The sequence below is a fragment of the Podarcis bocagei genome (genome assembly GCF_964188305.1).
Source record: "Podarcis bocagei genome assembly, chromosome: 10".
Taxonomy (NCBI): Eukaryota; Metazoa; Chordata; class Lepidosauria; order Squamata; family Lacertidae; genus Podarcis; species Podarcis bocagei.
Window position 1 is genome coordinate 21,642,873 of NC_138135.1, and position 27,063 is coordinate 21,669,935.

Sequence of the window (27,063 nt, forward strand, 5' to 3'; positions counted from 1 at the left end):
CTAGGGAGGTGTGCATAGGATTGCAGCTATCATTGCACTTCTGTGTATATTTGCTTGGAAATAAATCCGACTGTGTTCCTTGCTCCAGTCCTGTACATGCTTACTTTGGAGTAGACTCCGTTTAGTATTGATTTACTTCTGAGTAAACATGTACAGGATTGTGGCTGTTACAGAATCATAGAATTGTAGAGTTGGAAGGGACCCTGAGGATCATCTAGTCCAACCCTCTGCATTGCAGAAATAAATCAGCTAGTCTATTAACTGTGAAGTCCTTTTAAATATATATTAAGAAATAAGCCCCATTGTATTTGCTGTAAGCGCGGATGGGATCACATCCCACAACTCTTTGTTTGTTATATTGCTTACTTACTACATTGCTTACCAAACCACTCTGAACAACAACAAAAATAGTAAAATCACTATAAATCAAACAGCCTTCAATAATACTTAAAACAATAATCCTCTAAATTCCCTCATGTGTATTGATGCTTGTCAATTCAGGATCTTTGTGCATCTGGTAAATAGTTTATGAAAGTTTATTGCATTTACAAGTATTTAAGGTGCCACAATACTCTAGTTTTTGCTACAACAGACTAACATGGCTATCCTGTAAATTTAAAAGTGGACAACAGTCCATTTATCAAAACACTGTTCCAACATACATTCTGGTACTTTAAAAAATCCTAATTGGTACCAGTGCAGTCAGGCCAGGATTGGCCTATCTTGCCCTGGTGAGCAACAGTTAACTCTTTATTAGGTGGGGAAAGGATCTGCACAGGAGTATTAGGTCAAATAAGCACAGCAGCTCTTGTTTGGTAGGTGCCCTTATGAAGCAGCTGTGGAGATTGAAGGGTCTCCAGGGTTTCCCCCAAGCAATCTGAGACTGCGCCTGTATGACGCTAATTTCTCCATCACCCTCTTCATGCCTCTCTTGGCTCTGGGAAACCAGGCTGGAGCTAGGGGAGAAACCTGTGCACCTTCACCAGCCTGATTCATCTCTGCCTCTTGGCCTCCCTCATCCCACTCACCTGCTTTAGCGTCTGCTTCTGGACTTCTCTCTGCCATAAATACTGTCTGCTCACTAAGCCCTGCTACCTCTTCAGCTTCTGACACTTCCTCCTCCCTCTGACCACTCATCGTTGTCCCATCCCCACTTCCTGGGCTCTGAGCCTTCTTCCCTTGGTGGTTCCCCAGCTGCTTCCTCCCACCATTCCTCTGTATCCAAATAGCCCATGACAACGTTGTCAGGTACCAAACCGGTTGCATTCTGAAAATACAGTGGTGCCTGGGGTTAAGTATTTAATTTGTTCTGCAGGTCCATTCTTAACCTGAAACTGTTCTTAACCTAGTACCACTTTAGCTAATGGGGCCTCCCACTGCTGCTGTGTCACCGCCACACAATTTCTGTTCTCATCCTGAAGCAAAGTTCTTAACCCGAGGTACTATTTCTGGGTTAGCGGAGTCTGTAAGCTGAAGCGTCTGTAACCTGAAGCGTCTGTAACCCGAGGTACCACTGTATTCTTAGGTGAACAATTCATTATTTATTTCAGACATTTGTATACCACCTTTAGTAGTTATGATGAGCTATGCAGCTGAGTCATGGGGGACAACCAACAGAGACTCCCCCCAACAATCTTAGTAATTGGGCTGGATATAAAGGTGGTGTTTATATCCTGGGTGCAAGGGGGTAAGGGCTTTGTAAATTAAGACAAGAACCTTGAACTAGTTTAGTTGTATAGTCACAAAGCTGTGCGGCAAGCAGGAAGTCAGCAGGTGTTCAGCAGATAGCATTAGACAAATTCATGATCCATTTCTAAGCAGAAATGGATATTGGTCAGTGCCCAGATAGGAGACTGCCTGGAAGCTTTATAAATATTGCCTTGGGGTCCATGGAAGAAAGATATGATATACATTTAACAAATAATCAAACCTCCATGTTCAGAAGCAATATATCTCTTTAATACCAGATGCTGCACACAAACAAGGGAAAGGCTGTAATATTCACGTTCTGTTTGTAAGTGCCCAGAATAGTCCTGAATAGTGTTGGAAATCAATTACTGATCCAATAAGTCAGTGGCATTAATTTATGGGACGCAGGGCAGAATCTAAGCTTTTCCTAGCACCGAATCTACATGTTGGGGAAACCATCAGCTGCAGGATTTATGGGTGTTAAATAGCTGTTGAAAGGGAATTGCTGAAGAATGGGCATGAATGAAGTTAAGTTTGTATATTTTAAAAAGCAATGAACACATTAGTTTGCTGCGGCCTAAACATGAACCAAATCAAGCTCAGCTATGTATAACGACGCATGAAGGGCTTGCTTTCCTGGTTTTCTTGCCCTTCTGGGACTGTAAAAAGTAAACAGGGGGCTCATCAAGCACCTGCCACCTGGCAAATAGTCAGTGAGGTGGATCATGGACAAGAGTTTGTCATAGCACATCAAACCAACTTCCTGTAAACACTGGGGTTACATAATGGTATAATTGTGAATTTATTGCAGTACATAATCAAGGCAGAACGCAATCCTAAACATTATTAGCAACTGCCAGCATAGAATCAGGGGGTGGTATTCATTTGTTATTAATTTAGATTAAATGAAAATGAATAAATGTGAGACAGGGCAACCTTTCCATATTATATTACACAACAACCTTTTTATTTTCTCAGGATTTTCCCAATTGGTTTATACTGTGTTTGTTTAGTTGTCCTAATTGTTGCTTTATGAATTGCTGTTATTTCTATTGTGATGCTATTATGTTTTTTGAAAGTCCCCCAGAAACATATTTGAAGGACGTTTTATAAATCCTTAAAATAAAATAATGAAATTGAATGGAAAATACGCTTCCGAATTCTTGCTCAGGACCTTGACAAAAGCAGAATCACAGCAGTCCCCGCCCCCTTCTGCTCCACTTTTGTTGTGGAGCTGCCTGGAAAAAGCAGATTAGTAACCCTTTTGTCCACACAATAGAAGAGACTGAACAATCATACGCATATAGGTGGTTTGTTTTCTCTTCTTTTATTCATGTTTACAACAGTTTGTTGATGTTGGTGATTAATGACAAAACTAGGGGTACATAGTTTATTCCATATGAAATAACCTGAAAGGTTATCTACCTATTATTCAACACTTCTAGCTTCCAGGTTTCGGAAGGCAGTGAGTGACCAGAAGCAAGGATGTACCACTTGATTGTAAATAGAAGCTCTTAGAGGTAAACAAAAAACAAAACAACCCCACACAAAACCAAACCAAAACATTATCATTGTAACAAAGTCAAAAACAGATATTTAAAAAATCTGATTATAATTATAATTAATTAAGCTAAAAGCTGTGGGATGATGCTGAGGGATGGTATTGTATTATGGAGTCTAAATTTCAAACAACCCAATTTTCCCCTTTGTTTGGGAGGGGTGAGCCCCAATTCTCTACAGATTGTACCTCCATTTTTCCCCTATGGGTTTGTTGTTATTTTTTTAACCAGTCTCTGATATTGTTCCATTAATAGAAGACCTTAAGAGGATAACACAGTTATGTATGTTATGAAAAAGTCATTGGCTGAAGTTCTGCACACCAACATGACATAAAAAGAGTTGGAGCAGTATGGCGGTCAAAACACACACCCCTATAAGAATCCTGGGAACTGTAGTTTACCACTCAGTGAGCTACAATTCTCAGCACCTTCCCAGCAATCTTTTTTGGAGAGAAAGGCATGAGGTGTAGAGAGCCAGTGGATGTACAGCATCCAGATTAAAATCTCTATACTCAGAATCTCTCTGAGCAAACATGGGTGCTGCAACCTCACGCCCTGCAAAGTAGGCTGCTGTTTCTCCACCTAGCCTATCCTTCCCTCGCAAAGATTGCTGCAAGGATTAAAATGTCTGCAGGCAGGGAAACCTGTTTTAATTTGTATCTATCCTGCTCTTCTAGTGATTACACATCCCTCAGAGTGGCTTGCAAGAATTTAAAATCGGAGTAATGCTGCTAAAAAACACACGTTAAAAATACATTTAAAAGCAACAATGATTTTAAAAATGACCTTTGCAGGTTTTTTAAAAAAGAAAAGCAATTTTTAAAATTGTTGCCTACTGGAATAAAAATATATTTTATCAGCTGGTGCAAGGCAGCGAGAGGCAGGGCTAGGTTTTAAAAAAAATATTTCAAACTGCAGCCAGCAGGAGGAAAAGTGGCAGGTAAACGATTTTAAAACACCGAACTCGTGGTTTTTGTTTTCTTTTTTTCTGGTTAGCTGGCAAGTTTATTTACTTGGAAAGTCGTTTTAATTAATCACTATGGCTAAAACCGCCTCAGCCAGTCCCCCCGAGGGATTGTTCTCTGAGGGACTCCGAGGGGGTCAGGGAACTGCGGCGCTTCGGGGGGAGGGACGGTTGCTCTGGCGACCGAGAACGGGCGGCGGCGTCCGTTAGGGCGGGGAAGGAAAGGTAGATGTTGAGAGTGACAGCTGCTTTGGGAACTGTAAGTGGGTGGAGTCCAGGTGGGCCGTTTCGCACGCGGGGTGGGGGAGCGAAACGTCAAGAGAGACGCTGCAGCTGAGGCGGCTTCCGCCAGTGGACGCGGGGTGGGGGAGGTGAGAGAAAGGAGCGCATTAAGGCTCGTAGAGGCGGGCGGGGCTCTGCAACGATTCCACGGAGGGGGGCGGGGCAGAGTCTGTTCGCACACGGAGAGAATGGGGTACATGGACAGTCGGCACCGGAAGTTCTCTTGCCGAAGCGGGTCCCATCACACAAAACGCACTGCACATTCCTCCGCGAACCGAAAAAAGGGCCTCGGCCTAACTTGCTCCCACTGTTTAGACCCGTTGCAGGAGCAAAAGCAGGCGACTCGCGAACACGAGCCGGTGCCTTCTCCCCAGCTTCGCGCGAAGAGAGGAGCGGCTTAAGCCCCGAGGTAGAGACGGCCGGGACTAATTATTTTGAACGTAAACTACTTCTCGGAGGGATATGCTTACGGCTCGCTTCCGCAAGAAAGGGTTTTTAACAGACGCGTCACTTCCGGCGAGCCTCAAGAAGGGGAGGAAAAGGAAAGAAGAAGAAAAAACAACAAACCCCCGAAGGGGGAAACAAAAACAAACGGGAGGCCTCGTCAGCCGTGGGCTCCGCGAGACTCCGGCGCCTGTTTCTGAGGGCCTCAGTGCTCGCGGGCAGCAGCGCCCCCCCCTCGATGGACACCGGGATGTCCCTCCGCCCCCCGGCCCCTCTTTGAGCTTCTTTGCCTCCCCTTCGCCTTTCCCCCCTTCGCCCTCTCTCTCTCACTCCTTCCCCGCCTGCCTCCTCCTCCTCTGCCGCCGCAGCTAAGCCCCTTCCCTCCCCGGCCCTGAGGCGGCGGCATCATCACCGTCGACGGCTCCGCCGCCGCCATGTCGGGGGACGACGACGGCCCTGGCGGGTCTCACTACGTGGCAGAGTTCGTGCCTCCGCCCGAATGCCCCGTCTTCGAGCCCAGCTGGGAGGAGTTCAGCGACCCCCTCGGCTTCATCGGCCGCATCCGGCCCTTGGCCGAGAAAACGGGCATCTGCAAGATCAGGCCTCCCAAGGTACCCGGGGAAGGAGGAGGAGGAGGGATGGGGAAGTGGGGTCCACCCTTCAGGGCCGGGAAAGGGGTCCGAGGGCGGGGGGGGGCACGTTGGGTCTTCGGAGCAGGATTTCGGCTTTCCCGTGAAGTCGCTCCCCGACCCCTTTTCCCCCTTCAGCCCCTCCCCTGGCTTTTCATCTCCTCCCGTGCCCGGTCGCATCACCAGCTGCCACGGTCTGTGATGCTTCTTCGCCCGTGAAAGGTGCCCAAGGGATGGCGCTTCCTTAACGATGGGGCAACTTCTCCTTTGGATTCCTTGATTTTTGTTTGTTATACTGACCTGTTTTTAATTTTGACTGTAATTCCGTAACGATGTTTCAAAAAAGCAAAAGCTGGGTAGGTGCATACAAGGAAAAAAGGAGGAAAACAGGAAGAAGATTAAGGGTCCATTCAGTGTTGTAGCAATATAAGATACAGTAGCTATGATCAATACAATAAGAATACTTACTTTCACTTTGGGGGAGGGTTATCATGTTTACGTTTTGCATAGAGCAAGTGATCTAGGCCACAAAGACTTAACTTCTGTTAGTTTTAGGGTGAAGGGCCCCTAAGCCTTTTGAGGTGTATAAAATTCCCTATCAAAAATTTGTGTGCAGTTCCTGTGTAACTTGATCTAGTAAAATTGTCTTTTTGCTTGTCTATCTGGAGGCAACTTGGTAGTAGCAGAAAACACTATACCAATTTAACAAAGTCCTCTATCCTACACTCCTTTTTTCTCTAGTACATTTCTTCAATAATCTAAAATATCAATTTAACATATGAGGGGTGATTATTATTTTTTTACATAAAAAAGTTCCTAGTTCTCCCCTTGAACAGTCCTTTTCTGGCTTTGGGAAATGGGATCCAGTTGCTGCATCCTGCTTTGAATGTTGCTAATTCCCCTTCACCATCCAAGGTCAATCTAGATCCTGTCTTCCATCTTTGTTACTGCATTTTCAATGTACAATATTTCAGTTATATTCCATGGCATAGTATGAAAGACGGTTTTACTCATCACATTCCCTTTAATCTCAAGAGGTGTTTAAAGTGCTGGAGTTTTCATTCTCAGTTTTTAAGCTCCCTGCCCCAAATAACTTGTAGAAAGGGAAAAGCAATAGCAATGATTAGAATTGCTTTTTTTCTGGCATTGCTTTTGCACATTGAGTTTGGTAGGTGCTGGAAAAGGAGTGTTGCCGTAATAAGATGTCAACACCCTGTCTGTCACTAAAAGAGTTGGGTATTTGGGTTTCTCTTTTTAATTTCACAATAGTGAGGGGTTTCTAAAGTGGAGTGAGCGATGGTTTTGGAGTATCAGTGATCTGGCAATAAGCTTTTAACTAATTTTTAAATATATTTTGGGGAGTTGTTACTGAATGAAATGAATTCTGAAGTAATGTTGCACCCCATTTAGTCCTAACTGGGGATGAGTGATAATAAAAGCTTCAGTTCTATTACTATATTGTGTTTAAAAAACATGGTTTTATTCAGGACAATTATGGATGATTACTACTGCATACTGTTAAAAAGAGCACATTGTGCATTCATTTGCAATGCTCTTGACTTGCAAATTAGAGTATAATCTCAAGTGCAAAGTAGCATAACATTTAATTTTGAAACAGTGTAGTAGCAATACATAAGGATTAAAAAGCACTTCAGGAACAAGTCTTATCATTCACTAAAATACTGAAAAATAGGTGCCATTAAGTTTTGTAGCCTTTGTTTTTTTATTGCCTCTGTTTTATTCTTGAATCCATCTACTTGGCCTTGTGGCATGTTGCTCTATAAGTAGATGCCTATTTTAGGACCACATCAAATACGTTGGATTGTTTGTAGTATCTGCTGTGGTCCTAAGATGAAAACTCAAAATTCTGTTGAGCTTAAATGTCTTCTGATTCTTACTAGCAGCCTCAGCACCTGCATAGTGAACTGGTTACGTTGGCAGATAATTTAAATCTTCATTCAGCAATGAATAACTTGCTTGCTTGATATTATTAGAAGCTTTAAGCAGTATGCTATTCTAAATGTTTTTGAAATATTGCATTGCAAGTGATTTTATCTTCCTTTTTTTCTACAAAAAAGTTTGTAGTAATTTGATTGCTTATGGCAAGTGGTTTTTCTCTTGTTGACTCATGCCATACTGTGCAATAATTGGCAGAGAGAGATGCAGGCAGACAGGCAAATAAAGTGTTCTATGGACTTGTTACTTGTGAGGCCATACTGCTGTACTGACAAGAAATTGAAGTGCATTTGCTGAAGTCAGAGTCTAAGCATGTTTACAACATGGTCAATCCTTGGGTTTACCTTGCATATTGTCCTCAGTTGTGTGTTCCTCTTATGCCAACATCTCCTTGCAGGAGTGAAGGTTTTATTGGATTGCAGATTCTGCTTCTGCTTGTATACATTAGTGACCCACATGACTATAGACATTGGAAGAATTAGGGCCTTTTAAAGCCAGATACATTCTCAAATATGCCAACATTCTGACTGTTTTCTGTCAGCTCTAAAATAAATTAACCTTGTTCTTAAAAGCCTTTTTACTTTCTAATTCGTCTGAAGATATTCTCAGGTGTGCATTGATTTAACTTGCATGTAAGAATAAAAATCCAGTATTTATAAAATATTGGGGAAATAGCTATGGGGATGTGTTGGATATTTATTGAAGGCTTATATCTTAAACTAAATTCCCTCCTTTCTTTTTAGGACTGGCAGCCTCCTTTTGCATGTGATGTACAAAGTTTTCGTTTCACGCCACGAGTTCAGCGTTTGAATGAACTAGAGGTGAGATTCCCAACCTTTGGCATAAATCTGTACCCCTACATAAAGCATTAGACCTGTTTGTTTGGGTTTTTTTATAAGGTACAAAGTTATTGTCTTGATTCGATTAATTTAACTTCAAGTGTCTATGAGCAATGTTTCATTTTATTACTGTGCATCATTGCAGGAGCTGTTTACACCCTACTGGAAATGTCTTACAACACCAGTTTAAAACACATCCCCTGAAACTATAACCATATTCAGGTGCTCAGAAGAATGCATGAGGGCACAAACTGTGTAGGGAGTACATTCACTGCTTAACATCTATACACACGCTGTCCCTCCCTACTCCCCCTGCCCCCTCCAGCCAATCTTTTGATCTTTCCAGTAGGTTTGAAGGGCGATTGTAAGCATGTTTGGCTGAATACATTTAGAACCTTATTCATGATAGGGAAGTTTGATTGTCAGGAGGATTCTAGACACATTTAGACAACTGCAGGAAGATTGGGGTGGAGCAGACAGTCATTGTATATAGGGGACATTGCACATCCCCATGCCCCTTGCAAAGTTTGCAGGTTTGCTTGAATGCCTGAATAGGATTTGTTTCAATGATTCTAGTAGAACTTGTTTTCAAGTAAATAGGTTAGAGCTGGTATTAGACTTAATACCAGCATAATAGTCTAGTGAGACATAGACTCTCTTCGGCTTTCAGATAGTGAATGAAACTCTTCCATGAGGATATTACTCTGATATTTTAAACTTCAATTTACATCCATACCTTTATTTCTTACTGCATAGCATTTTGATTTGAAAATGCTTAAATGATATACATGCAACTTGCAAGAGACTTTTAAAAATTCTGAAAAGAGGAAACACAAGGCATCTGCATTAAAGTAGTATTTTTTATTGTACTTGGATTCATCTGTTTCTTCTCCTCTTTCATAATATTTTTTCTTGACTTCTGCTGTGCAAGAAATATCTGCCAGTGCTAAAGGAGAAGTCTCTACCAGAGTTGTAGAAATGTAGAAAGCTTATATTCGGATTTGTCATTTGTTGAAATGGCCTTGGTTCTGAAAGGACATATTCTGGTCTAAGTTTTGAAGACTTTCAAAATAGAGGAGCTGTCTGTGAGCATGCTGCCATTATTTTCCTTGGGTGTTGTGCTTCTCTCATACCTAACTTGTATGACGTCCATCTGTTGCCTTGGTTTGTTAATAGGCAATGACTAGAGTGAAGCTGGACTTCTTAGATCAGCTGGCAAAATTTTGGGAACTTCAAGGATCTACATTAAAAATCCCAGTCGTGGAGAGAAAAATACTGGATCTTTATTCACTGAGCAAGGTGAGTGTGAATCTACAATCATTTGGTAGGGTGTTAGTGGTTTCTCATAAAATCACGTTTTCCCTGCTGTAATAGAGAATCATAAAATATTCTAGCTTATGGCTTGAATAATATGGTGTGTTCATTGATAACTCCCCCTCCCTCCATATTAAGTCCATGGATTTTTATCGGAGTACATAAGCAATAAGGAGTTTTGGGTGCAGTAGCTTTCTATATCAGCAAGGCAAATTACTCTTACTATTTGAAAGTGTCTTAAGACTCTTTGTTGGGTCTTGCTGCAGGAGACTAATATGGTTACTCTACTAGAAAGTAACTTCCAGGCACGTAGGGTTCATACTGCACAGCTTCTTAGTGTTTCCATACCAGTTCATAGCATATGCATTGCATCATGGCAGAAAGCTGTGAATTGTGATTTAATTGGTAGCTAGTAGTACATTTTAAAACTATCATTAATACAATAATGCTAAATAATATTGTTGCTGGTTTTAAAAGTGCCTGTAAAGCATGCTAAACTCTTGTAGTACTAAATGTTTATTTTTATAAAATGTTTTAAACCTGCCTTTCCAAAGCTGCATGTAGCATACAACTTATTTAAAGCCTGCAACCTTGGTACAGTGGTACCCCGCAAGACGAACGCCTCGCAAGACGGAAAACCCGCTAGACGAAAGGGTTTTCCGTTTTGGAGGCGCTTCGCAAAACGAATTTCCCTATGGGCTTGCTTCGCAAGACGAAAGCCCATAGGGAAATCTCCGGGGACCTCTTTTAAATGCTAGCGGTGGGGAGCAAAGCCTTTCCCCCCCCACCGGCCTTCAGAAGAGGTTCAGGAAGGCTGGCGGGGGCCGAAAGGCTTTGCTCCCCAGCGCCAGCATTTTAAAAGCAGTCCGGGATAGCAGGGAAGCGCTTCCTGCTATCCCGGACGGCTTTTGAAGGCAGGAGAGATCCGCGAAGCCTGGGCGCGCTGCGCGCAGGCTTCGGCATGCCGGCAAGTCTCTGCCAGCAGCGGCAGCGCTGCCGCTGCTGGCGGAGAGGTCCGCGAAGCCTGGGCACGCTGATGTCAACGCACGCAGGCTTCGGCATGCCGGCAAGTCTCTGCCAGCAGCGGCAGCGCTGCCGCTGCTGGCGGAGAGGTCCGCGAAGCCTGGGCGCGCTGCGCGCAGGCTTCGGCATGCCGGCAAGTCTCTGCCAGCAGCGGCAGCGCTGCCGCTGCTGGCGGAGAGGCCCGCGAAGCCTGGGCGCGCTGATGTCAACGCGCGCAGGCTTCTGCATGCCGGCAAGTCTCCGCCAGCAGCGGCAGCGCTGCCGCTGCTGGCGGAGAGATCCGCGAAGCCTGGGCGCGCTGCGCGCAGGCTTCGGCATGCCGGCAAGTCTCCGCCAGCAGCGGCAGCGCTGCCGCTGCTGGCGGAGAGATCCGCGAAGCCTGGGCGCGCTGCGCGCAGGCTTCGGCATGCCGGCAAGTCTCCGCCAGCAGCGGCAGCGCTGCCGCTGCTGGCGGAAAGGTCCGGGAAGCCTGGGCCGGACAGCTTTTGAAGGCAGGCGGGGGGAGCAAAGACTTTCGCCCCCGCCAGCCTTCAGAAGAGGTCCAGGACCTCTTCTGAAGGCTGGCGGGGGGCAAAAGTCTTTGTCCCCCCTGCCTGCCTTCCCAGGGGCTTTTAAATCGCCCCGACAGCGGAGAAGTCCTCCGCTGTCCCGGGGCGATTTTAAAATGCCGCCCGCCAGCATTTTAAGATCGCCCCGGACAGCGGAGAAGCCCTCCGCTGTCCCGGGGTTTTTTAAAATGCTGGGGGTGGGAAGAAAAGCCCTTGTCCCCCCCCCCCCAGCCTTCAGAAGAGGTCGGGGGACAGACTGTCCCCGGACCTGGTCTGAAGTCGGTTTCCCTAGGAACGCATTAATTGATTTTCAATGCATTCCTATGGGAAACCGTGCATCGCAAGACGAAAAACTCGCAAGAAGAAAAAACTTGCGGAACGGATTAATTTCGTCTTGCGAGGCACCACTGTATAATGCAAACTAATGTAAACAGCCTGATTTCTGCCATAGCTGGGGATGAAGGGCCACTGGGAGGCTGCATCCCTCCCTCTTAGGACATCATGGTAAGGGGGCAGACCAACCTGAATCCTTTCATCAATTAGTGAAGGACTTGTTGGAACTGCTTTCCTTTCCCCTCTCCTACTTTTTTCCCTTCTGTATTCTAACTATTGGATTGTGAGTCTGTGAACAGAGACTGGTTTGTATTTTAATAATTGTGAAATGCTTAGATAATGTTTAGTAATAATAGTAGTAGTGCAGAGAGTTCCAACTGTGCAATAGCACTTTTGGTCTCATGGCAGTTCATTTGTCAGCTGAATGCCTTCTCAAAAGTGCCTTGTCACCTCCCTGAATGCCAAGAAGGAAGAACACAGATTTGCGGTATGCACAGCTATGGGCCCTTTTGAGTGAGATGAGTAGTATTTCACAACTCACTGGCTTGTTATATGTGAACTTGAACAAGTGGAAAGCTGTACATATCCAGGGAAGGGAATTTTACAATTGGCTTGTAATTCTGTTCAAATTTACTTGACAGTTTAAGGGGAGGAGGAAATGTGGTGTTGGAGGAAGGCTCTCTGGGCCTGATGCTGACCGTATTACTCTCATGGCATCTTCTTCAAGGCAAATAAACACTGGTTTAATCAAGCCATTGAGGGTCTAAATTGATAAGAATCAGTTAAGAATTGAATATAGCTGTGGCTGCCGCCTTCAGCTTGAAAGAAGACTGTTTTACCTCATGCAATAATCTGTTGCCTTAAGACTCTTTCCTGGGAGTGTCTGCATAGCCACTATTCTTGATCTCCAGCTCTTCTGACTTCTGAACTGGACTGAACCGCAGGTTAAATTAATGCTTTTCATAAGACGGAAAGTCAAGTTTAGCAAACTGTTTCTGGTTGTTTCTGGCTGTTAGTGAGAATCTGCTATTTCAAACACCTTTGGGAACTGCTTCTTGTCTGGTTTCAGGCATCCAAATTGTCTTTATGCATTAAGCTTTTGGAGCGAGAAATGAATTTGATTCTGCAGAACAACTATCCCCTTGTTATTAAGTAGAGGATCTGGTGAAGTTTTATATTTGGACTGTGATCAGTATGCTTTAAGAAACTTGTATGTAGCTTTCTAAAAAAAATAAATAAATCTGTTTCACTTTTATTTCAGATTGTTGCCAGCAAAGGAGGCTTTGAAGTGGTAACTAAAGAAAAGAAATGGTCTAAAGTTGCAAGTCGTCTTGGTTACTTACCAGGAAAGGCAACTGGCTCACTGCTGAAGTCACACTATGAACGGATCTTATATCCATATGAGCTTTTCCAGTCTGGTGTCAGCCTTATGGTGAGAGATGGCTTTGTTTGCAGGAGAGTAATATGAGATACAGTATGTTGCTTGTCTACTGTATACTAACACAACGTTTTGTGCTCTTGTACATTTGCCTCATGGAAACAAGTTGCTTATATCACGATCAAGAGGGATATATTATACTGTGATCTGGTTTTGCGATGGTATCTACTTCTTTGTTTATGCTTGAGGTCAACCTTGATAGGATGAGGACTTTGTTGGAAAAGAATCAAACATGGGAAGGAATCTTTCCTTGGCTAGGCAGCAGCACTTGAGAAATCGGTTTTATTCAGTTTTCGTGGGTGACTCTGTCCAGATGACATTTGTAATGCAGTGTGTCATTGTTGGTGGCCCTTTCTCCCAGTAGTGCTACTCATCTTGAAAACCAGAGTCTGCCATCCCAGATCCAACCAACCTGGTGTCCTTCTGTGCTCTGATTCTTTAGGGCATCCAAAAGCAAAACTTGGACCTTAAGGAAAAAGTGGAGGTTGAGGACCTCGGCATTGGTGCCCAGTCTCCCCCTAAGCAGGGTACAAGAGTGAACGTTGTGCTGAAGAGAACCAGACGTGTCAAGTCCCAGGTACCCAGATCACTTGGCCATAGTAGACAGAGTGCTTTAGTCTTTGCACCAGTGCAGATGCATTGGAAATGCAACAGCCTTTGTCAGGCCGTGGGGGCTCACTCAAAACTTCTCATGAGAAAGCCATCCTTTTAAAGATCAAAAGTGAGCGTGCTAGATAAAAACACTCACGTTGTGCTGGCCTCGCTAACGTTTCTCTCACTGAGTAAGCTGACTATGTTAAGAGGAAAAAGACGTGTGTTCATTCCAGCTTCTGAATTTTATATCAGTTTGAGCTGGTGGCTAAGCTGAGGAGTTCCTTGGGTTTCATTTGGACTGTGGCCTCGCCGTGTGGCCTTAAGCAAACCATTATCTCTTAACCTCAGCTCCCCACTTGCTGTAATACAAAGGTGATAAACTGGTCTACCTTAAAGGATTGTTTATAAGAATGAATGAAAAGCTTGTTTTGAGTATTCTTGAAAACTTAAAGTCCTGTATAAATGCTTACTATTGGTATGTATGAGGAGATTGGCTGATGCACACTAACACCAGCAGAACTAGTAGTTATGTACGAACTTGGGTTCAGTTAATTTGTAGACAACCTTCTTTTTGTGTGTTGTGGTGGCCAGAAGTCTTCAGAATAGTCCTAACACTGAAGGGAAGAAATTGCTAGTAGCAGTAAAGGCTTTCTAAGCAATGTCTACTTCTTCCGTTCAAATTTCTCAGTATTTCAGTTAATATAACCACTTTATTTCATGAGTATTTTAAGAGTATTTTTTTCCAGAACATGTGATGACACAAGCTACTTTTAAAGCCCAATTCTTTTTTAACAGAGTGAAATAAATATATGAAAAATTGTAACTAGCATTGACAGCCTTTTTCTTTAATTGTTAAACTCTGTGTATGTTTAAAGTAAGTATTCTTCATGTTTTGATTAATTAATTAAAATTTTTATTACCTGTTCTTCACTGAAGCAGCAATCCTAAAGTGGGGAATGTAATAAGTTAAAACACAGCATATAAAACAAAGCACAATTAAAATTTTCATTACATCATTTAACACCTAAAAAAACAACTGCTACAATTATAAGTCACCAGCCATATGCATTAGCATTTGGCTGGTACCAAAAACTCTCATAAGAGTGATTGCTCACTGGGGAGGTGGCCATAGCTCAGTTTAAAACATAAAAACACTAAGTTGCAGATACATTTGAGGAGGATATAAATGATTATGCAAAAGGAGAATGAACAGGAAGGAGAGACACGTTCTGTACTTCATTAAACAAAACATTCTAGTAGCTGGTTTGTCAGTTGGCTTTAAAGGAAAGTTAGCTTTTTGGTTAATCCTCTAACATTTGCAAGTAAGTATGAAGTGACAATTATAGTTTAATTTTTTAGGCTAAATGATGCTGAAATAACAATTGAGGAGATGGTTTCTTGACTGAACTTGGAATAATTTGATGGGTTTTCTCTCTATGCCTGCACTTGGTACATGGTAGCTTGGCTCTGCAGGGTTCCCAGGTATATTTGGTATGTCTGGTTTTTGCTTGCACTTTTCTACTTGCTCTGGTGCAGGTATGGGAATAGGGAGGGTTGTGCTAGCGCAGCAGAAATATTCCACAAATATCAAGTGTCCTAAGAGTATCAAGTTAATACAGGGGTGGAAGAACTGGATGAAGCCAGTAGGCCATCGTTATCTTCTTTGCTCCATTCCCACAGGCCAAATTTGACTGGTTAGTGGGACTGCTGACCTGCCAGTTACCTGGCATCATAAGGACATTAGGTGACACATTTTTGCCTGTGCTTTGCAAGTCTTGACAATCAACTACATATTTATCTGTGGATGTTGAGGCCAGAATGGCCTCAGAGGCCAAATAGGGGAGGCCTTGTGGAGCTTGTTAGGGTTACCGAAACAGTAATTAAAAAAATATATACTGTATGCAGAAGGCACATACATTCAAAGTACGTTTTCTATCTAGTCCTTAGTAGTTTTGTAATCATGGTTTTTGCATAGATATCTAGTATACAAATCTCTTAAAGTTCAAATGAAGTAATATTAGTTATATCTTGAAGACTTCAAGTGTAGTCTAGTGTGAAATTCTAAAAAATAAAAATGAAGATGGGGAGGAGTCTGGACAGTCAAAACAGAAATATCTTATTAAGACATCCCTTTAAAATTGATTTTGGTTTATAAGCCACCAGAATTAAGTGTTTTGATAGAATAACTGAATTGCATTGCTGTATGTATAATTTCAACCATGAGCGTGAAAAACCCTCAGTATGAAGTGAAAAATAAAGGGCTACAGTATATCTAGCATTTGTCATACTCCACGTAGACTCATTGAAATTAATGGTATGACTAATTTGGCTCTAACTTGGATACAATACAAGTCAGAGTAGACCCAGTGAAATCGCTGAACTTGGTTCATGTTGGTTGATTTTTTTCAGTGTGTCTGCTCAGAGTATGATTTGGTCATTGGATGGTATCTGACTATGCAACAAATCCTAGGTTGAATCCAATCTTAGTTGTGTTCAGAATAGACCCATTGAGACCCCTTGGGACTTGAGAGTTATTACTAATTTAAGTCCCATTGACTTTGGTGAGTTTCCTCTAAGCACAACAAAGTCTGGATCCCCTATGTGTTTTCTTCAATCAAAACATGGAATAAAGTACTTTAAATGCTTGAGTAATACTACTACTGCTACTGTTGGTGTTGTTAACTGAGTGTGGATAATCACATTTGGTTTCTTTTTCTCTTCACCTCTCTAAGAAGGTTTAAATATATTTATTTTTGAGTCTTCCAAAGCAATTCTCATGGTTCATCTTGTTTTGCTGCTGTTTTTTTGGAATTGGATATGTAAATTAGCTAGACCATTCCCAGTAGTGTACTTTTGTGGAGTAGAGTGGCTTTCCCCGGACTCTGCTTAAATGCTTCCCTCAGGACCAACATTAAAAGTATTCTTGATCTTCTTTTTCAACTTCCCTGCTCTTAATACAGTGTGGTTTGTAGCAAAGCATATTTCTCCTGAAATGTGGATAAAATATATCTGGATGCGGATGGAATAGGCCTGTTTTGGTTCTTTAGATTGGCAGGACCATTCTTACCAGTTTTGGAAACCCTATGAAATACTCAAAGCAGTTTATTCTGTACTTATATTGGAATCTTGGTACAGCATTTTCAGTGCACAGCTTAGCATACAATTGTTCAGAAAACAAAACCCCATTTTCAGAAACCTTACAGGGTTTCTACAAAATCTCTCCACGTTGGGGCAGATGCTACAATTGTGCATGTTCCAAATGAGATGCTTGCTCCCAACAAGGTCATTTGTGATTCACCTCTCTAAAACACAATTTTAGTGCTAGCATAGCACAACAAAGGCATTCTTAAATGTGACCAAGAACAAGCTTTCAGGGCCATGCACACTCCATCATCGCTTCTGCTTAACTATGGTTAAGAGGTATGAAGGTGTAGCATTAAAGACAATCCCCCATTAACCAGGGTTCATTTCCAAAATTTGGGTTAAGGGTTCCACTTCTTAAGTCAGAAATCCTGATTTAAGAAACCTTAAAGTATGGAATCTGCTTAGCTTTAATTGCAATAAATGTTGGTGCCAGCATATCCCTGAACAGTGGTTGAGTAAGAAGGGAAGGTATAGGAAGTGCAATTTAATGCTCTCCATCACCTGATCACAGTTAAAAGGAACATACAGTGCTTTGTTAAAGGCTAACTTTGAGGTAGACAGTCAGTATTGTTGAAGACATTTCAATTGCAATTAGCAATTGCTCATTTACAAGTTAAGCAAGATATCGTGTAAAATAAAGAATCCTAATGAAATTTCTCTCTCACTATCTCTTTTTAAAACTGCATCTCACTTTCTACTTATTGCCTTATGTTGTTCAGGCACTGCTGTGATCTCCATTCACTAAGAGTCATGTCCCTTTTGAATTTTAAACAACTTGACAGGAACATGAGAGATACTATTTAGTGTTACAAAATTTAATTTGGAAATGTGAAAAAAATAATGATTTAAGCCTGTTGAAAGATAAAGCCTTTCCTGGATTTCTGAGGAACAGCAGATTGGACTGTTTTAATAAACACTAGAAATGTAGCAGAAGATGCAGGATGGTTATAGATAAATGTTGCATGTGTCAAAAATCGAGACACGTACTGGAGAGCAGCCAGGCCTTCAAGACTCAATCTCATTAACAAAGGCATATACTTAGTTCTATATTCTAATAGTATAGATTTCCTATAATTTATATATCACTTGATTTTTAAAAAACTCAAAGCGGATTCAATATGTATAATGAACTCTTATTCTTGTTCCTTATTGTTGGAACTGCCCTTTAATAACTAATGTGATAGGTTTTTATTCTTCATTACAAAACGGTTTAAAAAGTGCATTAGCAGATGGTGTCAGTTAATAGAAATGGGATAGTAAATATGATCTAATTTTAATTTTCTTCCTGCTTTTGACATTTTGCAGCTGGGTGCCATTCCAAGCAAGGTAAATTGTATTGATTATCTGAAATTTGTTACACATGATGTTGGTAGAGATAAAAGCCACACTATCTTCCAAAGTATCTGCTCTTGGCAGTGACTGTGCAAAGGCTGATGTCTGTGGAGCAGGAGTTTGCTCCAGCCCCATAACTCCTCTGGTCATTTACTGCGAGAGCAATTACATTCTGTGTAAATACTAATGGTGAGTTGATGTTATCTTGTTTTCAGGCAGAGGCAGGCGAGATGAGTAGAAACACTGAACTGAAGAAGCTCCAGATCTTTGGAGCAGGACCAAAGATGATGGGATTGGCTTTGGGAGCAAAAGAAAAAGAAGGTAAGCAGCAGCTTTAAGCCACTGCAATTAAAGTAGAGTGAGGCTATTATTTTATTTTATTTTTTAAAATTTCTATGATCATCCTTCATCTGAGGATCACAGGTATGTTAACTTCTTCAACATAGTTTTGAGCCTGGTGGTTCATCATTTAGCTGCTGGTACAAAGTGGTGACATGAGCATTTCCAAAAATTGTATAGCAGCTGCATGCCCACTCCATTGAGAACCTTTGGTAAGTTCCAGATGCAACAGAGTTTTATATATTTGTTAAAACTGGCACTACTAGAAGCCAGCACGAAATAAACTACTGTGGTACTTAGCTGAAACCTTGAGGGAACTTGGTGCCTTGCAAATAATCGAACATGATATAGTTTAAAGATCTCATGTGTCACTGTGATTCCTAGTTAAGTTTATGGGGGGAAGGATTTCAATGAAGGTGAGCCTTCTAGCCTACTAATGTGCGTATTGTGGATATGCTGCTTATGAGCTAGTAAGATGCAGGCCAGATGGATCTTCCACATTTGCATGCCTGAGCAGTGTTCCCCCCTTTTAAAAAAAGAGGTGTTAGGAATATATATGCGTTCATCTGGTAAAATTTGTGATATGCACATTCCAGTTTTAAATAGGTTGTAACTGGGAACTTTGGAATGAAGGTTGTGAAGGTAAGAGAAGAATGTGTGATGGAGTTGATAGGATTTGTGGCCTTGAAGAGGTGAACAAAGTCTCAGGAATCATATCAACGTCCTTCTGGTTTCTATTCCTTTGGTACAGATTGCTCACAGGCTTTAAAGTTCTGCTCCAGTTCTGCTCTGGAGAACAGCTTCTTCTCCAGAGCGATCTCGGCCCTGAATGGGAAGCCTGGACTTTGAAAGTCATCTAATCTTCCTTGCTGTATTATACTGTATTGTATTAATTAGTGTTTTTATAGTTGTTTTGATTTTGTGTGGAGTGCCCTACCTGGGTGGATGGAGCAGCCAAGTAATTTCGTTGTCTCTGAGAGGGGGCAATGACAATAAAGATACTATTATTATTATTATTATTATTATTATTATTATTATTATTATTATTATTATTATTATTATTATTTACAGCTATCGTGATAAATTTTGTTCACCTTAAACACAAAAGGTTTGGGCTCTTAAGATGCTATCAAGTTGTCATTCTGTGGCTAGTAGTGCCATTGCAACCTAGTTAAGTGATGACTCATTTGTTTACTGCTAAGCATGCTTCGCTTGCTGCTCCATTCAGGACACCAGACTGACGCTGTGAAATCTTTGCAGAGAATATAACTAGTACAACATTCTCTCTCTAGATGACGTACCTCGAAGGCGGAAAGGTACTAGGTCGGAAGCTTTCGGCATGCAGATGAGGCAGCGGAAAGGGGCCCTTTCTGTCAACTTTGTAAGTTTGCTCTTGAGCATCTGATAAGTTGCTTCTTACATGGCTTGGGGAAATGATGACTGAAGGGATAAGGAAGCAAAACACCTTCATTTTATTAAAGTTGCTGGTAGTGCTGTAGTTTGGCTGAGAGCAACTTCTAATCCAGTCTTTAGTTGCAGAAGTCTAATTCTTCTTCAGGCTACAGTTTGGAACTGTTTGCATTAACCTCATGAGAGAGGTCTACAAGATGAGAAATTTGAAATTTCAAGGCGTTCTCTGTTTGATCACAGTTAACATCTTGGATACTTGTTACCAAATAGTACCTCTACTAGTTTTTGAGACTATGCAATGTTATTCAGTCTCTTCCTGGCTTTATGCATTGTCTTTAAGCAAGACTGCTTGCAGTTGCCTATACAGAGAAAATCTGTGCTAATTGGAGAGCTGCCAGATCCTCATTATTGTGTCTATGCATTTCATGGAAGAAGCATGTGTACAATGGGTGTTTAAAAACAGGCTCCCTCCAGATTTTGTTTGGGTTTCAGAGTAACCTTGATGCATTCCAAGTGTTCCAATAGCAGAATGTGAGAAATTTGGGTCAATTAATGAGTCTTAATTATGTGACATCTCGTAACATGTGTTAATTGGTATTAGGGAGATGATATCGCTGAATTTTGCATAACTTTACATACTACACAACTGAGGATTATATTTAATGAGAGAATAGATGGTTTTTAGGGGGAAATGCAAAAAAGGTGCCTGGCTATAATCAGTGAGCCCAGGAATAATATTGGGTTGTGCATAGTAGTATTAACCACTGAATTTTGTTATTGGTAAGTCATACGTTGGACACGGGTGGCGCTGTGGGTTAAACCACTGAGCCTAGGACTTGCCGATCAGAAGGTCGGCGGTTTGAATCCCCGTGACAGGGTGAGCTCCCGTTGCTCGGTCCCTGCTCCTGCCAACCTAGCAGTTTGAAAGCACATCAAAGTGCAAGTAGATAAATAGGTACCGCTCCTGCGGGAAGGTAAACTGTTTCTGTGTGCTGCTCTGGTTCGCCAGAAGCGGCTTAGTCATGCTGGCCACATGACCCGGAAGCTGTACGCCGGCTCCCTCGGCCAGTAAAGCGAGATGAGCACTGCAACCCCAGAGTCGGTCACGACTGGACCTAATGGTCACGGCTCCCTTTACCTTTACCTTTTAAGTCATACATTAATTTGCTTTTGTTAACTGTAGTTTGAAAATACAGCAAAAAATAAGCATAAAGATGAATTCCTCAACCAGAGATTCCCCATGCTGGCCAGTGCCCGGCAAATGCTATTCCAACCCTGTAAAGAGCCTGTGGCTTCCTTGGATGATGATTGACATCTTTCATCTTTCCACTGGAGGCTTATTTAGAATCTTCTTGCGGAGGCCACTGCATGCAGCTACATTAGATGTAATGAAGGATTTGGGTAGGTTTGTCTTATGCATAGAAGACATGAAACTCAAGATGCTGTTTCCTGTATAGGTTGACCTTTATGTCTGTCTGTTCTGTGGCCGGGGCAACAACGAGGACAAATTGTTGCTGTGTGATGGATGTGACGACAGCTACCACACTTTTTGCCTGATACCCCCTTTGCCTGATGTGCCCAAAGGTGACTGGAGATGCCCTAAATGCGTTGCTGAGGTATTTTGTTTATGTTTTTGGCGTATTTTAAACATTGAGGCCATAAAACACTAGTAGTTCGGCTAAGGTGGCCAGGTAAGAAAAGAGGATAGGATTTCTGTGTCATTTTAGTTGCATAGAAGAGGAAATTTTGGAAATTGTAGCTTGGCATGTGAGCTACACTTGCTGAAATACCTTCCCTCCTCATTCCAACTATTTGAGATTCAGGAATCCTGTCTTCTTTTTCATCTAGCTACCCAAGGTTTACCCCTTCTGAGGTGTAGAGGAATTTTGTCCAGGAGACAAGGCTTCTTCGTTAACAGTAGGAAAATGTGTCCGTTTTGAAGTTTGTAGTAGCTACAGTCAATTGTGGCTTGCTGAGACATGGGCAGCTGTCATATGTGATCTTTCATGATTCTTCCTATCTGAAAGGCGTTTCTGTGTAGGGACTTGATGATATTTGGAGAGGCCCTCAGTCCAGAAAACATCTGAACAAGCAGAGTTCTTGCCTGTACAGCTGAGTTAGACACAGATTACTATGGAAAAGTGGAACCTGCTTTCAAATGGTCCTGCTCCAGATGTTTGTCACATTCCAGGTTCACTGATGAGCTGTGTACAGCTTGCTGTGCTCTCTTCCTTGTCTTTCTCTCCCCAACAGCAGTGTACTGCAAAAGGCGCAGATACTCAGTATTTTGGGAAGCAAGTCCACTTGTTCACCAACACTGCTGCATGCGCTCATTGGCCTAAGTCAACTTACCTGGAGAGATAAAAAAATGAAAGCTTAACAATTTCTTAGTTTAGTTAAATGAAGGAACTTCATTCCATTTTTGCAGGATGCTCTGATTAAACTGCTTTCTGTGATGACAAATAACACCTTTTCTCTTTTCTAGGAATGTAACAAACCACGTGAGGCCTTTGGATTTGAACAAGCTGTTCGAGAGTACACCCTTCAGAGCTTTGGTGAGATGGCAGATAACTTCAAGTCTGATTACTTCAACATGCCAGTCCACGTAAGTATGTAATATATATTGCAGTCAAAGTGTTCTCACTAGTAGTCGGAAAACCTATAGGCAGTTCAGATTTGCCCACACAGCGTTGCTATTTAACTATTTTATAGGTTTTTTAAAATTTGTTTTTATATTTTTGTTGTTGCAGAATTTAGAATTTAGAATTCTGTCCTCTTCTGTAGAGAGACCTCAGGGATTGGGTTCATGGGACAAAAATGGGGGAATGTGTCTTTAGAGGCCAGAGAGCCCCAATGGAGTCCTTTTTCCTTCTCTACATCCATGGTAAAAACCTTGCATTTCAAAATGAAAGGAAAATGGATGCAGTTCAGGTGCCAAGCTCTTTAATATCCAGTTGGGCTTTTATTCTGGCAGCATTAGGAGTTGGATTTTGTCTTCAATTTTGAAAAAAATGTTTTCAGGTATTTTTATAAACATTCCATAGCAAGGTTGTTGTTTACTGACAAGGCCACTGACCCATCTAGGCCAGAGATGACCTTCTATAACTGTCAGTGGTTCTCCTCAGGTCCCCAGACAGAATTCTTTCCCAGTCCTGTGGCTTCTTTAGGTATGTGGGGCTTCCAACATGCAAAGCATGTTTAGTAGTACTAAACTACCATATTTACTCGAATGTAACGCACTCTTGTATGACCAAATTACGTTGCGAAAGTTATGGTGCGCATTATTTGATGGCACATTAGATTTGATTGCAAGCTTGAAAAACACCTTTGACAAAGCAAATACTTTTTTTGGTTTCATTTTTTTGCTAATTGAGGTGTGTGTTAGATTCAATGGTGCATTGGATTTGCGTAAATACAGTATGTCCTTTCTTCTATCCCCTGCCACTCTTTGCCATTTTCGTGAATTGGCTTTAGTTGCTAGAAAAATGGTAGATCGTAAAAGGGATTATGAATTCTAATCATGATTGATCCTTTCCTACATTGGTGTCATCATTTATTTAAATTCAGATCCAACAAGAATGTTACAGATATTTGGACAAAAATGGGGGAATGTGTCTTTAGAGGCAAAAATTTAGATACAAAAATTATCTGTAATACCCACCTATCTTTCTGTTTCCTATGAACCCTTGATCTGTGGTGAAAAAAGTAGCAAGAGCACTCTGTTGCTTCAAGAAAACAAGCACAGTGACTGATTCTCTCTGGTTGGTTTCCTCCAGATGTAGAATTTGAGCAGAGTAGCAGCATTTGTTATAATTCACAACCTAGCCTGATGCTTGTGTGGATTCTCATTCTCTCTCTCTCTCTCTCTAACATGCATACCCTTGCTTCCCTAGTGGGAAGAAGGGGAGCATTCAAGTGTGATTCCTCCCACTTTCACTGCACCTGTGTAAGGCAGGTGTGGGGACACCCTGGCACTCCAGATGTTGTTGGACTACAATTTCCATTTTCCCTGTGCTTTGGCTGGGCTGATTAGGGAAAATTGAAGTCCAACATTTCCTGGAACTTCAAGTTCCTCAGCACTGGTCTGGAGAGAAAAACGGCTTTAAATGTGGGTTTGAGAAAGCATTGAACACCAGTGAAGCGGTAAGCGCTGCTCCATTCTATTTACATCTAACTTGCTAGTTTTAAAGCTCTTCCCTCTGTGCTTTCAGATGGTTCCCACTGAGTTGGTGGAGAAGGAGTTCTGGCGACTTGTGAGCAGCATTGAGGAGGATGTAATTGTGGAGTATGGAGCCGACATTTCATCCAAGGACTTTGGAAGTGGTTTCCCTATAAAGGATGGCAGGCGAAAGCTAATGCCGGAAGAGGAGGTGTGGCTAGGATACACAATCTGCATGCACTTTAGAAAGCTGACTCTATATGTTGTTAGGATTAATGTGTTTGGGGGTATTTCAGTTTTGAGAGGCAACAGTTTTAACATACAGTTAACATTCTTTATGATATCTCTTGGCCCCAACAAGCATTGTGGACAGAAAGCTTGGGGCCAGGCCACTGCTGCTGATTTAGCTCATCAGGCTGACAGTGGGGCTGAACAGATATTTGTACCCTCTCACTATTGCCCCTGCTCCTTATGGGGGGTGGCCCTATGGTGTCACTGAGTTCTGCGGAGTTCTTAGTCCAAATGTGTGTGCATTGCCGTATGAATGACTTCATTCCTTATATACGCATGTTGGATGCAGTATCACTAGCATGGAGGCACCAGCCAGTACATGTGTGTGCCAGGAGCGCTTCCATCATCTGATGAATGGTGAGGGTGGGTGGGATGTTAGACCGACCACCAAGGGCAGCTTACTTAGAGCCCCCCAACACTTTTATTGTTACTGGTTTAGCAACAAGTTGTAGGGGGATAAATGACACCTTTCACTGACTCCTCTTGTAGCAATGCCACTAGAAGTGGTAATTGGTGTCGTAAAGAGGCAGAAGGAGAGTGTTTAAGCTTTTCCTGCTAGCTGAAACTCCCTTAGCTGTTTTTTTAAAACCTTCCTCTTCAGAGGGGGAGCATCTTACTGCATCCAGTCGAAGTGGGGCTTGCTGTCAGTGCCAATGAACCCTGCTTGCAAAGGCGCAATTGGGAGCTCCCAATTGTACTTTTGTAGCCATGTCCTTATCTTCCCCACACCTGGTGTCACATATGTCCCCATGTGTGGGGCAGGTGGATGTGGTTTGGGGAAATGGTGTCATGGGCTAGAGTTTCTTCACCCCTGCTGTAAGTGAAGGCTGGGCTGACCTGTGTAAGGGATGGAGGTCAGGTTTGCCATCAGTTACAGCCTCCCCACCCCATCCAGCCTTCCTGCCCCAACCCAGGGTTCAAGCGATGGCGAAGCACCTGCAGAACCTTATTTACTGCCTGAATGTGGCAGAGGATTATAACCATTCTAGGAGGAGAGTCTAAAGAACTGGCTCTTGTCCTATGTTAGGGTATATTAATGGTCTTCTGGCTGGTTCCTTTACAAACTCGTCTTTGTTCTTTTGGCAGGAGTATGCCCTTTCTGGTTGGAACCTCAACAACATGCCAGTCCTGGAACAATCTGTTCTTGCTCACATCAATGCTGATATTTCTGGCATGAAGGTGCCCTGGCTTTATGTGGGAATGTGCTTCTCTTCTTTCTGCTGGCACATTGAGGATCACTGGAGTTATTCCATCAACTACCTTCACTGGTATGGACTCCTGCCACATTGGGTGGGTGGGTGTGCATGCCCAGGTAGTGTCACCCTTATTTGCCTTATCTTTTCTAGAATGTTACACAAGTTCTCTGCTCAAGGGAGAAGAGCATTGAATACAATAATGAGTGTCCAGTAAGGGCCAAAGTAAGGGATGCGGGTGGTGCTGTGGTCTAAACCACCAAGCCTAGGGCTTGCCGATCGGAAGATTGGCAGTTTGTATCCCCATGATGGGGTGAGCTCCCGTTGCTCGGTCCCAGCTCCTGCCCACCTAGCAGTTCAAAAGCACATCAAGTGCAAGTAGATAAATAGGTACTGCTCCAGCGGGAACGTAAACAGTGTTTCCGTGCACTGCTCTGGTTCACCAGAAGCGGCTTAGTCATGCTGACCACATGACCCAGAAGCTGTCTGCAGACAAACACCGGCTCCCTCAGCCTATAGAGCGAGATGAGTGTGCAACCCCAGAGTTGTCCACGACTGGACCCTAACGGTCAGGGGTACCTTTACCTTTAAGGGGCAAAGACAGTTATTAATGAGAGAAGTTGGTATATGTCTAAGTTGCAAAACACTCCAAATATGTGGGTCGGGCCAGAGTAATGTCTGTGAACCTCTTCAGTCAACTTCTGAACAATCATATGTTTCCCTTCAATTGCTCAGCATCCTCCTTGTTTGTGTATTACCTGAAGACCAGGCTTATAAATAAGTAGCTCATCCTTGACTTGAAGCATCTTGTTTTCCAGTTCAATTTATTCTTGGCAAACTTCTACAGCTTCTAGAAGACGGGGACAATTTGTAGATTAGGGTTGGAAAATATGCCTCATGCTAGAATGTGCTTTCTTTGTGGTAATGGATGATATGTTTTGCTAGGGGGGAGCCAAAGACGTGGTATGGAGTGCCCTCCCATGCAGCAGAACAGCTGGAGGAAGTGATGCGAGAGCTTGCTCCGGAACTATTTGAGAATCAACCTGACCTTCTGCACCAGCTAGTAACCATCATGAACCCCAATGTGCTAATGGAGCATGGTGTGCCTGTAAGTTCTGCAGAACCTTTACCTGCCTATAAGTTACTTGTCTCGTGTCACGCAGAATGACTCGGAATAGCATTTTAAACAGTCTATAGATTCATTTCAATCCAGCTTCAGGCCTGATTATGGAACTGAGATTGCTTTGGTAGGTCTGAAAAACCTGTGCCAAGAACTGGACTAGGAAGGTTTCCCAGTGGAATATTAAGTAGCTTTCAACACCATCAACACCTACATCCTTCTAGCTACTGTGTATATATTGTGTTCTAAACGCTTTTAACCCTTATCTAGGCAACTAGTGATTTCACTTGTAGATAGTGGAAAGATGCTCCTTTGGTGATATGCCCCAAGAGCCTTATGTAAAAAGATTGAGGTTTAAAAACCAGTTTCTTTGCAGCCTGCATCAGTTGATGGATTCTATGAAGTGGTTGAGAAGGGAAAAGGTGATAGCATAGTTCATGCATGAATTAGTAGTTACTACCAG

General features: G+C 42.5%; 1 protein-coding gene across 7 annotated transcripts in view; it reads left to right on the top strand.

Annotated features, from left to right (window-relative positions):
- The first annotated feature begins 4,649 nt into the window (after nt 1–4,649).
- The window catches only part of KDM5A (lysine demethylase 5A), a 45,526-nt gene continuing 23,112 nt past the window's right edge, over nt 4,650–27,063 (top strand). For 3 of the 7 annotated variants that reach the window (XR_014012081.1, XR_014012082.1, XM_081209768.1), the window contains exons 1-12: nt 4,651–5,549; nt 8,267–8,344; nt 9,539–9,661; nt 12,842–13,012; nt 13,461–13,595; nt 18,304–18,409; nt 19,720–19,808; nt 21,295–21,453; nt 22,323–22,442; nt 24,049–24,207; nt 25,374–25,555; nt 26,426–26,588. Coding sequence is in view for 5 of the 7 variants with exons in the window: in XM_081209768.1 (XP_081065894.1) it covers nt 5,373–5,549; nt 8,267–8,344; nt 9,539–9,661; nt 12,842–13,012; nt 13,461–13,595; nt 18,304–18,409; nt 19,720–19,808; nt 21,295–21,453; nt 22,323–22,442; nt 24,049–24,207; nt 25,374–25,555; nt 26,426–26,588 (1,662 nt within the window). In the remaining 2 variants the exon portion in view is untranslated. Of the gene's footprint in view, nt 5,550–8,266; nt 8,345–9,538; nt 9,662–12,841; nt 13,013–13,460; nt 13,596–18,303; nt 18,410–19,719; nt 19,809–21,294; nt 21,454–22,322; nt 22,443–24,048; nt 24,208–25,373; nt 25,556–26,425; nt 26,589–27,063 lie in introns of all 7 variants that reach the window. The other 4 variants (XM_081209769.1, XM_081209771.1, XM_081209770.1 and 1 more) reach the window with 4 other exon arrangements.